This window comes from Choloepus didactylus, chromosome 18 (genome assembly GCF_015220235.1).
Source record: "Choloepus didactylus isolate mChoDid1 chromosome 18, mChoDid1.pri, whole genome shotgun sequence".
Taxonomy (NCBI): Eukaryota; Metazoa; Chordata; class Mammalia; order Pilosa; family Megalonychidae; genus Choloepus; species Choloepus didactylus.
Window position 1 is genome coordinate 16,255,445 of NC_051324.1, and position 13,386 is coordinate 16,268,830.

Sequence of the window (13,386 nt, forward strand, 5' to 3'; positions counted from 1 at the left end):
TCAGAGACTTAGAAAATTCACAAATACCTGGAGGTTAAACAACACACTCCTAAACAATCAGTGGGTTAAAGAAGAAATAGCTAGAGAAATTGCTAAATATATAGAGACGAATGAAAATGAGAACACAACATACCAAAACCTATGGGATGCAGCAAAAGCAGTGCTGAGGGGGAAATTTATAGCACTAAACGCATATATTAAAAAGGAAGAAAGAACCAAATCAAAGAACTAATGGATCAACTGAAGAAGCTAGAAAATGAACACCAAACCAATCCTAAACCAAGTAGAAGAAAAGAAATAACAAGGATTAAAGCAGAAATAAATGACATAGAGAACAAAGAAACAATAGGATAAATATCAGCAAAAGTTTGGTTCTTTGAGAAGATCAACAAGATTGACAAGCCCCTAGCTAGACTGACAAAATCAAAAACTGCAGATCCTGAAGAAATTAAAAAAATTATAAGGGGATACTATGAACAACTGTATGGCCACAAACTGGATAATGTAGAGGAAATGGGCAATTTCCTGGAAACATGTGAACAACCTAGACTGACCAGAGAAGAAATAGAAGACCTCAATCAACCCATCACAAGCAAAGACATCCAATCAGTCATCAAAAATCTTCCCACAAATAAATGCCCAGGGCCAGATGGCTTCACAGGGGAATTCTATCAAACTTTCCAAAAAAACCTGACACCAGTCTTACTCAAACTCTTTCAAAACATTGAAGAAAATGGAACACTACCTAACTCATTTTATGAAGCTAACATCAATCTAATACCAAAACCAGGCAAAGCTGCTACAAAAAAGGAAAACTACCGGCCAATCTCCCTAATGAATATAGATGCAAAAATCCTCAACAAAATACTTGCAAATCGAATCCAAAGGTGCATTAAAAAAATCATACACCCTGACCAAGTGGGGTTCATTCCAGGCATGCAAGGATGGTTCAACATAAGAAAATCAATCAAAAGGGAAAAATCAATTGATCATCTCAGTAGATGCTGAAAAAGCATTTGACAAAATCCAACATCAATTTTTGATAAAAACACTTCAAAAGATAGGAATTGAAGGAAACTTCCTCAATATGATAAAGAGCATATATGAAATACCCACAGCCAGCATAGTATTCAATGGTGAGAGACTGAAAGCCTTCCCTCTAAGATCAGGAACAAGACAAGGATGCCCGCTGTCACCACTGTTATTCAACATTGTGCTGGAAGTGCTAACCAGGGCAATCCGGCAAGACAAAGAAATAAAAGGCATCCAAATTGGAAAAGAAGAAGTAAAACTGTCATTGTTTGCAGATGATATGATCTTATATCTGGAAAACCCTGAGAAATCGACGATCCAGCTACTAGAGCTAATAAACAAATTTAGCAAAGTAGCGGGATACAAGATTAATGCACATAAGTCAGTAATGTTTCTATATGCTAGAAATGAACGAACTGAAGAGACACTCAAGAAAAAGATACCATTTTCAATAGCAACTAAAAAAATCAAGTACCTAGGAATAAACTTAACCAAAGATGTAAAAGACCTATACAAAGAAAACTACGTAACTCTACTAAAAAATATAAGGGGACCTTAAAAGATGGAAAAATATTCCATGTTCATGGATAGGAAGGCTAAATGTCATTAAGATGTCAATTCTACCCAAACTCATCTACAGATTCAATGCAATCCCAATCAAAATTCCAACAACCTACTTTGCAGACTTGGAAAAGCTAGTTATCAAATTTATTTGGAAAGGGAAGATGCCTCGAATTGCTAAAGACACTCTAAAAAAGAAAAACGAAGTGGGAGGACTTACACTCCCTGACTTTGAAGCTTATTATAAAGCCACAATTGTCAAAACAGCATGGTACTGGCACAAAGATAGACATATAGATCAATGGAATCGAATTGAGAATTCAGAGATAGACCCTCAGATCTATGGCCGACTGATCTTTGATAAGGCCCCCAAAGTCACTGAACTGAGTCATAATGGTCTTTTCAACAAATGGGGCTGGGAGAGTTGGATATCCATATCCAAAAGAATGAAAGAGGACCCCTACCTCACCCCCTACACAAAAATTAACTCAAAATGGACGAAAGATCTCAATATAAAAGAAAGTACCATAAAACTCCTAGAAGATAATGTAGGAAAACATCTTCAAGACCTTGTATTAGGCAGCCACTTCCTAGACTTTACACCCAAAGCACAAGCAACAAAAGAAAAAATAGATAAATGGGAACTCCTCAAGCTTAGAAGTTTCTGCACCTCAAAGGAATTTCTCAAAAAGGTAAAGAGGCAGTTAACTCAATGGGAAAAAATTTTTGGAAACCATGTATCTGACAAAAGACTGATATCTTGCATATATAAAGAACTCCTACAACTCAATGACAATAGTACAGACAGCCCAATTATAAAATGGGCAAAAGATATGAAAAGACAGTTCTCCGAAGAGGAAATACAAATGGCCAAGAAACCCATGAAAAAGTGTTCAGCTTCACTAGCTATTAGAGAGATGCAAATTAAGACCACAATGAGATACCATCTAACACGGATTAGAATGGCTGCCATTAAACAAACAGGAAACTACAAATGCTGGAGAGGATGTGGAGAAATTGGAACTCTTATTCATTGTTGGTGGGACTGTATAATGGTTCAGCCACTCTGGAAGTCAGTCTGGCAGTTCCTTAGAAAACTAGATATAGAGTTACCATTCGATCCAGCGATTGCACTTCTCGGTATATACCCGGAAGATCGGAAAGCAGTGACATGAACAGATACCTGCATGCCAATGTTCATAGCAGCATTATTCACAATTGCCAAGGGATGGAAACAACCCAAATGTCCTTCAACAGATGAGTGGATACATCAAATGTGGTATATACACACGATGGATACTACACGGCAGTAAGAATGAACGATCTCGTGAAACATATGACAACATGGATGAACCTTGAAGACGTAATGCTGAGCGAAATAAGCCAGGCACAAAAAGAGAAATATTATATGGTACCACTAATGTGAACTTTGAAAAATGTAAAACAAATGGTTTATAATGTAGAATGTAGGGGAACTAGCAATAGAGAGCAATTAAGGAAGGGGGAACAATAATCCAAGAAGAACAGATAAGCTATTTAATGTTCTGGGGATGCCCAGGAATGACTATGGTCCGTTAATTTCTGATGGATATAGTAGGAAGAAGTTCACAGAAATGTTGCTATATTAGCTAACTTTCTTGGGGTAAAGTAGGAACAGGTTGGAAGTAAAGCAGTTAGGTTAGTTGTCTTTTTCTTACTCCCTTGTTATGGTCTCTTTGAAATGTTCTTTTATTGTATGTTTTGTTTTTGTTTTTGTTTTTTTAATTTTTTTTCTTTTCATACAGTTGATTTAAAAAAGAAAAAAAGTCAAAAAAAAAAAAAAAAGGAAAAAAATATGTAGTGCCCCCTTGAGGAGCCTGTGGAGAATGCAGGGGTATTGGCCTACCCCACCTGGATGGTTGCTAACATGACCAGAGACATAGGGGACTGGTGGTTTTATGGGTTGAGCCCTCTACCATAGGTTTTACCCTTGGGAAGATGGTTGCTGTAAACGAGAGGCTAGGCCTCCCTATAATTGTGCCTAAGAGCCTCCTCCCGAATGCCTCTTTGTTGCTCAGATGTGGCCCTCTCTCTCTAGCTAAGCCAACTTGAAAGGTGAAATCACTGCCCTCTCCCCTACGTGGGATCAGACACCCAGGGGAGTGAATCTCCCTGGCAACGTGGAATATGACTCCTGGGGAGGAATGTAGACCTGGCATCGTGGGATGGAGAACATCTTCTTGACCAAAAGGGGGATGTGAAAGGAAATGAAATAAGCTTCAGTGGCAGAGAGATTCCAAAAGGAGCCAAGAGGTCATTCTGGTGCAGGCACTCTTACGCACAATTTAGACAACCCTTTTTAGGTTCTAAAGAATTGGGGTAGCTGGTGGTGGATACCTGAAACTATCAAACTACAACCCAGAACCCATGAATCTCGAAGACAATTGTATAAAAATGTAGCTTATGAGGGGTGACAATGGGATTGGGAAAGCCATAAGGACCACACTCCACTTTGTCTAGTTTATGGATGGATGAGTAGAAAAATAGGGGAAGGAAACAAACAGAGAAAGGTACCCAGTGTTCTTTTTTACTTCAATTGCTCTTTTACACTTCAATTATTATTATTGTTATTTTTGTGTGTGTGCTAATGAAGGTGTCAGGGATTGATTTAGGTGATGAATGTACAACTATGTAATGGTACTGTGAACATTTTATTGAGATATAGTCACATACCACGTGTGGTATGTGACTATATCTCAATAAAATGAAGATAAAAAAAAAAAAGACTGTAACTGTGTTGCCAAATAAACCCCCTTTTTATAAAAGTCAAAAAAAAAAAAAAGATCTGGTTAGTGGTTTTAGGGGGTGGTTATAATTTACTGGTTGCAAGTAAATCAGGGACCCCGAATTCCACTCCTTTGACATCACTTCCCTCAGCTCCTCTTCTCAGTTTATTGGAAGAGAAGAGGGTAAATCAGTTAATCAGCTCTTTGCCTAATTACTAAGTTTGCCTGGTCCGTGTTGCACCTTAGCCCCATTTCCTAATAATCAAGTATTGAATATGGTTTTAGCCGCATGTTTCTTAAACCTTAGCATGCATCAAAATCAGTGGAGGCCTTATTAAGACACAGATTACTGGGCGCCACCTCCAGAGTTCCTGATTCATTAGGTCTGTGGTAGGGCCTGAGAATTAGAATTTCTAAGAAGTTCCCAGGTGATGCTATTCCTGCAAACATCTTTTGAGAACCACTGGTATAGAACATGATTTTGACTTGTCTTCTGACCATCACTCGCTAATTCTGATTAATCAAAAGTTGACTCTAGTTGAAATCATAGTTTAGATATTTTATCCTATGGTTTTTAATTACAAACATTTTCCCCAACTTGCTGTATGGTCTGTATTTTTAAAAAATTGCACAAGTAATACATTAATGAAAAATCAGGGAAAAAGCAAACTTAAAGAAAAATTAATTACGAATTCCACCAGAGTTGATATTTTATGTGTTTTAGCATTTATGGCGACTGTCTCTTTAGATAGATATGGATAGATATAGATACACACCCAAAACTGTATTTGTTTGTGTGTACATGGTGTGTGGGTATGTATATATTTTATTTTTTGTGAATTACCTATTTATAGCTATTGCCCATTTTTCCATTGTGTCCATCTCTTTATTTTTATTTGTAAGGTGTTTATTAGAATGTACGCTCTTTGTCATATGTTTCAAATGTTTTCCCCCAGTTTATTTGACTTATGTCTTTGCTTGTGGTAAGTTCATTTCTCCCACCTCCTGCCCAATGCAAAACATTCGTTTGGAGAAGTATGCTGCCCACGCTACTTAATCACCATTTTTAGTGGGTATATAACATTTCATTGTGTAGGGTGTACATAATTTACTTCATTAGCGTCAAATTTTTGGGATCCCTCAAGAAGGCTTAAGTGTGTCATCTGGTGCTTTGTTTTTTCAGTTTCTCTTTCTGCTTTCTTTCTTTAACCAGATGCTAACCCAGAGGTGACAATGACAATGCTTCGCTGGATCTATACAGATGAGTTGGAGTTCAGAGAAGATGATGTGTTCCTGACTGAATTGATGAAACTAGCTAATCGGTTTCAGCTACATCTCCTTAGGGAGAGGCAAGTCACAGCAGATATATTCAAGCCCCTCAGATGGTGGTGGCTGAGCTTTAATTATGCCAAGCTCTGGGAAAACAGCTTCTTCTGCTAATGTAAATAACTTTTGCAAGGTGTTCTTTTAAAGACAGTGGTGGGGAGAGAATTTACCTCCCTTGCTCTGTGTTATTTTGTAAGCTAAATTTTGCCAAAGCTTTTAGGTGTTCTGTTTTCTTTGTTCTGTAACCTAAGGTTAGATAATTGTGTGCAATGATAAGTTGAATATGAAATAGTATAATCCAGTGTCCAGACCCTCAAACTGGTCCTACTATACCATTTCCTTTGTCATTTTGTTCTGCTCTATGAATTTTCTACTCGGATAAAGGCCACAGTCATATTCTCTTTGTTGAAAGCACATTGACACCTAAATTTAATACATTAGAATATGGTTCAATAAATTTCCTAGCCAATGTTTCTGAGATCTCACTTCATTTAAGTTATTGCTTTTTAGGTTTCCAAGGAGATAGCATGTTATGTTTTTTATATTGCATTTTCTCTGTTACTCTCACAAGTTGGCACTTTGAAAACAAAATTTTCACCAAATGGATGCCAGGTAAAATGCTCTTGAGTTTCTACTGGCAATGTGGCCTTTGGTTGATGGAATATTTTTTTACCTCACTTAGTGATCTTTTATATTCTCCTGGGTGTGTGAAGGGATGGTTTCAGCATTCAAGAGGCACTCCGCCTGTTGGTGTTTGTTGCTCTCAGAGAGGCAAGAGAGACCTCACTATCTAAGCTGTGCTTGCTCTGTTTTCACCATGGGGCTGATGTTTCCCAGGCGTGGCCTGCTAGGCCCCACATGAAGTAGTAAACAAGTCATGTCTAACTACCTGTTATTGATGTGGGCTTGGGTGCATTTTAACACCTAAATCCAATAATTTAAGAATGGTCTAAGATTTGTAGGCACATGTAATATTAGTTTAGCGGAGCTAACTTTACTTTAGAAGCTTTGCAATTAATGCTCCTCCCTCCCTCTCTCCCTCTCCCTCCCCCTCCCTCCCTCCCTCCCTCCTTCCTTCCTTCCATTTTGGTGAGGTTTTGGAACCATCTGAGAGTGAAATGAGAATAATTTTAATTAGCTTGAGTGTGATTTATATCTTTATTTTTTCAGATTTCCTGAGCTTTCTCCAATAAATTAAATTGCTTTGATAAAAATGCCCAGGGATTGGAGTAGTTGAGATAATTGTAATCTGTGCAATGGATTCTTAATTAAAATGTTTGTTATTTATTAAATGATTAGGCTTCATAAGTATCAACATTACCAGATGCTCAATTTTTTACTGTTGGATGCAGGTATTAAGTTTTTATCTGTCATGGTTTTGATGAGAGCCTGGGATGGAAGAGACCCAGGAGTGCTGGCCTTTAAAAGGTCACAGAGTGCCCACTTCTGTCTTCAGGAGAAATTACACTTTTGAGATAGAAGTTGAATATGAAGTAGGCATATATATGCTCCTTTTTGAAGCATAGCGATCTCGGTGGTTTTGGAATACTGTCACCAATTTGATGAAAATGAAGTTGTTTTTATGACTATTATGAGGAAAATTTGACAGTTTTTAAAAAAAGATTAGTTCATGCTAAAAAATGCAGTTACTAATATAATTTTTCCTTGATTATAAAAGTATAATACATGTTTCGTGTATGGTATTTGGAAAACATAAGAGGATATAAAAAAGAAACTAAAATCATCTTTAATTCAACCACTGTTAACCTTTTATTATTTTCCCTTTGAGTTATATTTCTATGTCTCTCTCACACGTACAAGGAATTGATACCAAAGCCAAACAGGGATTTGGGGGAAAGTTAAGTCCATGCTTGATTTTGTCATCTAAAAGTTAGCTTTATTATTTTTGTGCATCTGTGTACTTTAAAATTAAAAAAACATATATTAACAGTAACAACAAAATTATCATAAGAGGAAAGTTAGTCTGTTTTGCTACTTTTCAAAGAGAGGAAAATATGAACTGAGAACCTGAATTTTTAAATAGGATTACATGTTCTTCTGTTGGGGAAATATGTCAGTTGCTATTATGGGCTGTCCAAATGGTGACTGGCACTCTGGAGATCCCACAGTTTAGTGAAAATGAAGTGTCTTCCAGTTTTCACAAGACATCTGTCCTTATGAAATACATTTGGTGCTATGTCATTTGACAGCAAAAAGGAGGAGATTGGCATTTCCACACTCTCGGCATTTGTCTGTAAAAGTGCTTTGTAAGGAGCTCTGCCACCGTGACTGGTACTCCCTGAGATCATACCATGGGTTAGCCTGCCTGGTGTCGGGATGTTAGTATGGCAAGGCCATGAAATTTATCATTGTAAAGGGGGTAAAGGTTTCATATACCTGAAAATGATTTTTCTCCTGGAATGCTCTGATTTCCTAGCTGAGTTTCAGAGTGACTTTGTCAGACATTGCTGTGGTGTGGTATGAGTTTGGGGAAATCATTGGTGCAGAAATACAATGCTGTAAAGAGATGCTTCTTTACACCAAATCATTTCTGTTAGTTAAAAACAAAGCATCTGAACTCAAGTCTTAGTACAAAACAGGTGCCTCCTACTGGATAGAGAAATGACTCCAAGATGACTCCAAGATCTTGGTCCTAGGCTAAGGTGAGGTTTGGGACTTTGTTCCTCATTCTTCACAAGTCTTTCCCATGATCCTTCTCCCTTCTTCTCCCACCTACTGTCTCTAATGGTCTTTTTCCACTTCTGTTACCCAAAGCTCATCTGTTAAAATTGGGTATTATCTGCTGGCCAGGAAGCTATTCTTACTTATAGTAGTACTGAAACCCATATACAATTTATTGAATTGTACATTTTCCTTTTAAATTTTTTCCTTTTTCCCCTAGTAGAGGAATTTCAGGCCTTAGAGAAGGAGAGAGGGGTAGGAGAGGGACCTCAGACTTACTGAGCATATCTATTATGTGCCTCGTATTTTGCAAGAGAATATATGGTATATAAGTACATGTAGTTTTCCTTTATCTTGAAAGACATTAAAAGATCCTCCAAACTGCTGAAAAAGTGTCATCATTATTTTATGGAGAGAAAGACAAGAGAACAGAGAGGTCAAGTAATTTAGCCTCTAAACTCAGCAGATCTCAACCAGGTCTTTCTTACCTCATAGTTCATTCATGTTCTTCCCACTACATTCTGCCCTTGTGATCAGAGAAGGGCTTTTGTGGGGACTGTGAGACAGAGGAAGCAAGGGTGGAATATCAGGGAAAGCCCCTGAAAACACATTATGCCTCTGTGTTGCTGTTAAATATGAACCTGATTTTTAGAGAGCTGTGGAGTCAGGAGAGATGAAAGGACCATGCGATGGCCTCCTTTTCCCCATAGACCTGGGTCCATGGGAGCTCACTAAGGTTTCCAGGAATTCTGGGCTGGAGGAAGCCTGGGTCTTCTAAGCTAGCATGTGGTGCCTGCTTTGTGCTACTGGAGACCTCTTAGCTTGTGTGAAGTTTCTCTTCCCTGACGTAATTGTTCTTCTGTTAGTGAATGTGAAAGAATCCTTTTGTTGTTGTTGTTGTTGTTACCAGGCTTTGTGAGGACATATACTGTAGCCAGTTTTACTGTGAGTTGACTCTTAACTCAATTGTTTTGTTACTTTGTACATACTTTGGGTGGACTTTTTTTTTTAACAGCTTTATTGAGATATGATTCATATACTATACAATTCAGTTTTTGGGTGGACTTTTAAGGACATGCTTTTTATTGAAGCATAGAGTCTCATTTTAAACTATTGCTAAGCCACATTGATTGTGTATGTGTGTGTGTGTGTGTATATATATATATATAGTTATGCTAGTGGGAACTGCAAATGTATCCCATACAATTGCGTATCAAAGGTCTGAATTTGATCTGTTGTGTGTTTGATATTACAATTGCCTGTGTATCTAATCAGTGAATTTCATATGATTACTTTTAAGGCAGTTTGGGGTGTTATGCTTAACAAGCTTATTTTCAAGTTATTTTGATTCTGACCAGAATTGAGCAATATAATATGATAATAGAATTTTAATACTTTTTAAAAATGTGAGCCCTACCATAATTTATTCATCATTACTTTGTTTAACCTTACACTTTAGTGTTATTGAACATAGCCAGTCATTGCACAGATTGTTGCTTTGGTTTGTTCATTTATGAATGTATTTCTCCTAATAATCCTGTTCATCATTAATATTCTCTTATAGATGTGAGAAAGGTGTTATGTCTCTGGTAAATGTCAGGAACTGTATTCGTTTCTATCAGACTGCGGAGGAACTAAATGCCAGCACGCTGATGAACTACTGTGCAGAAATCATTGCAAGCCATTGGGTGAGTGAGAGATTGAAATGTGGACGGAGCACTCTCACTGGAAGTCAGAAGGTCTGGCCTTGGAACCTGGTTCTATGGAGAGTTACCTCTCTGGGTCTTAGTACCCTATTGTCAGAAAACTGAAGGTTAATCAGTTGGATTAGAGGATCTGTGAGATTCCTTTCAGCTCTGAAAGTCTTGTAATTCTATGATTTCAAAGTGGAGGGACAGAAGATAGGTCAGGTCAAAAAACAGGGTCGGTGCAAAGCGACACCTGCTCCCCCCACCACCTCCTCCCCATCTGCTGAAGCCTCAGCTGAGCCAGGGAACAGCAGGCCCTGTGGTGCTCTGCAGCGCCATTTCAGAGCTTTCCCTTGCTTTCTGAGTCATGTAGAGAGCATTCAATTTAGATTCACCCTTCTTAGGTAGTTTTCATAAAGAACAGCTTTTGCATTTCTCTATATTTGTTTTGCATTTAAAAAAATTGGGCCCAGTGCTATAGTTTATATACATACTAATCTCTGGGAATTGTTTGGTATTCATCAATACTGTGAGAAGAGTCTTTGGTATTTCAGAAAAGGTGTCTAAAAGAACTGGATTTTAAAGAATTGAAGCAAAAATGGTAACCTTCCCAAAATAGATAGAAATATAGAGATCCACAATAGTAGAGACCAACTGTGATTCTCTGGAGTGAGTTGTTTGTGGAAGTTCCATTTGATTCTGTAATCTCCATCTTTGTATGGGGGGGAGGGGCTCTCTTGTGGAGGGCTCCTCTAATGGTTTGGTCTTGGTTGATTGTTGGTGTTTCTTGTGTTTGAGCATCTCATTTAGAGGCAGAGCAGTGCTGTGGTCAGGAGTGCAGGCCCTGGAGTTGGACCACTTCACTCCAGATCCTGACTTGGCTATTTACACACTGTGTAAACTTGCTCAAGTTATTTAGCCTCTTTATGCTTTGCTTTCTTCATATGTTAAAGGGGATGGTTGGGATGGTCATAGTACCTTGTGAGGATCAATGAGTCAGGAAACATAAAGCCCTTGAAGTAGGTTCCAACACAGTCTAAGAATAAATGCCAGTTGTTGTTACTGATAGGTTGGATCTGTTTGACTTTCCACTTTTTTGTAATCCTTAGGATGACTTACGAAAGGAGGACTTCAGCAGCATGAGTGCTCAGTTGTTATACAAAATGTTCAAATCAAAGACTGAGTACCCACTACATAAAGCTATCAAAGTGGAAAGAGAAGATGTTGTCTTCCTCTTTCTAATTGAAATGGATTCACAGGTACTATATGCAATTTTTCAAAATTTTCACACCTTTTCCCTGAACTGCCCTTTTCTTGGGTTGCCCTATCATGCTCCTCACTTCCCTATGAGGGCACACAGTCTTTAACAGCCATATTTCTACTTAGGGTCTCTTGAGGGTGATCTGGGCTTTTCAGTCATGCTCAAAATTCGTCTAGCCTCTGCCCATTGCTCAATTCCGAAGCCACTTCTACATTTTTAGGTATTTGTTACAGTAGTACCCCACTTCTAGGAACCGAACTCTATATATTAGTTTTCTTTTGCTGTTGTATCAAATGACCACAGACTTAGTGGCTTAACACAATACAGATTTATTATCTTATAGTTTCGTATGTTAGAAGTCCAGAACAGGTCTCATTGGACTAAAATCAAGGTGTCGGCAGGCTGCATTTTTTTCTGGAGGCTCTAGGGGAGAAGCCATTTCCTACTCATTTGGGTTGTTCGCAGAATTCAGTTCCTTGCAGTTATAGGGCCGAGGTCTCTGTTTTCTTGCTGGGTCCCTGCTTGCGGCTTCTAGAGCACACCACATTCCTTGGCTGTGGTCCCCTTCCTCCATCCTAGCGGTGGCAGGTCTAGTCCTCCTCATGTGGCATATCTCCGTCCTCCCACTTTCACTGTTAAAAGCCCACATGGTTAGATTGGCCCATCCATATAATCTAGCATAATCTCCCCATTCCAGGGTCCCTAATCTTAAGCACATCTGCAAAACCCTTTTTGCCTCCTAGGGTATTATAGTCACAGGTTCCAGGGATTAAAACATTGAGATCTTTGGGGGCTATTATTCTCCCTACCACACTGTCTTAGATGAAATGCAGTTTACTCTTGACAGACGGGAATGTAGTATATTTTATTGTGGGTGTCCAATGTGTCAGGGAGACAACATACTGCTAGGAGGAATTAGATAGTGAAGCCATAATCTTTGATGAAGACGTTAGCTGTACCTCTACCCTGGCGCTTTGCTCCGTCAGCACTCTGTCTCTGTGTTTCCCTGGGTCCTTACATTGTCCTCTGTGTTGTCTGTTCTGATCCCCATTCATTCTGTGCTCCCTGAAAGGCATGTGCCCTGAGGAAGTCTGATAGAAGTTTGTAATTGAAATTGGGGAGTAAGCAGTTTTATAGCACTATAATTTAACATTTGTATATAAGAAGACACACTTGATTGTATAAAAGACTAAGATTGGTTGTATTCTCTACTTCCTGGGTGCTAATTTATAAATGTACCTGTGCAGCTCCCTGGGAAGCTGAATGAAGTGGATCATAATGGAGATCTTGCCTTAGATCTAGCGCTTTCTCGACGACTAGAGAGTATTGCCACCACACTGGTTAATCACAAAGCTGATGTGGACATGGTAGACAAGAATGGCTGGAGCTTGTTACATAAAGGAATCCAAAGAGGTAGGAAAAGTATTATGTATTTCTCTGGGGGCAACTTTACTTTTATATGACTAATTTTTAAAAACTCCATAACCCTGTTCCAGAATCCCAAAGGTTTCTTGAGTTTGTACTAGCAGGTGACACAATTTATAATTTGTGATCATTTTATCAGAGGAGACACTGGAGAGCTGTGGTCTGTGTTAGCCAGACTGTTCATAGTGCCAGTGGGGCCCCAGGAAGAAAGACTAGAAGGATGGAGAGCTTCTACAATAAGGATCTTTTACTTGTAATTAGTTGATTGTTTGTTCACTATATTAACTTTCTTCAGCAATTGTGCTAGGAAGCCTTTACTTGTATCAGTTACTGTAAAGGAGGGCAAGTATCAAAATCACAAATATTTAAACATATTCTCAGATTCAGATTTTTCACTTTTGCAGTCTGAATTTCTCTTCATTGTGGCAAAGTGGTGAAGTTTCATTTTGTTATAGGAAAGTTACTTTAAATTATAGCTATATTTTGAGTACCTTGTTATTAGTAGTGGGAAGAATTCGGAAGTTCCCAAATTTAAATTGGGGCATTTTAATCTTAATAAATTAACTTTTCAGGATAGAAAAGGTACCAGTTTTTTGTTTTGTTTTTCCCATGGCCTTACTAATTCATAAGTCCCAACTGGGTCCTG

At 38.4% G+C, this 13,386-nt stretch overlaps 2 protein-coding genes across 6 annotated transcripts in view; one reads left to right on the forward strand and one right to left on the reverse strand.

The window, feature by feature from the left end:
* The window catches only part of ANKFY1 (ankyrin repeat and FYVE domain containing 1), a 94,736-nt gene that overhangs the window by 45,577 nt on the left and 35,773 nt on the right, over positions 1–13,386 (forward strand). For 4 of the 5 annotated variants that reach the window (XM_037808561.1, XM_037808562.1, XM_037808559.1 and 1 more), the window contains exons 4-7: positions 5,572–5,707; positions 9,931–10,054; positions 11,164–11,313; positions 12,563–12,728. In XM_037808561.1, the coding sequence (XP_037664489.1) occupies positions 5,572–5,707; positions 9,931–10,054; positions 11,164–11,313; positions 12,563–12,728 (576 nt within the window). Of the gene's footprint in view, positions 1–5,571; positions 5,800–9,930; positions 10,055–11,163; positions 11,314–12,562; positions 12,729–13,386 lie in introns of those variants that run through there. The other variant, XM_037808563.1, reaches the window with a different exon arrangement.
* LOC119513390 (neuferricin) overlaps positions 11,676–13,386 on the reverse strand; it is a 69,173-nt gene continuing 67,462 nt past the window's right edge. The window contains exon 4 of the mRNA XM_037808565.1: positions 11,676–11,947. Within this exon, the coding sequence (XP_037664493.1) occupies positions 11,758–11,947 (190 nt within the window). The 3' untranslated portion in view covers positions 11,676–11,757. The remainder of the gene's footprint in view (positions 11,948–13,386) is intronic.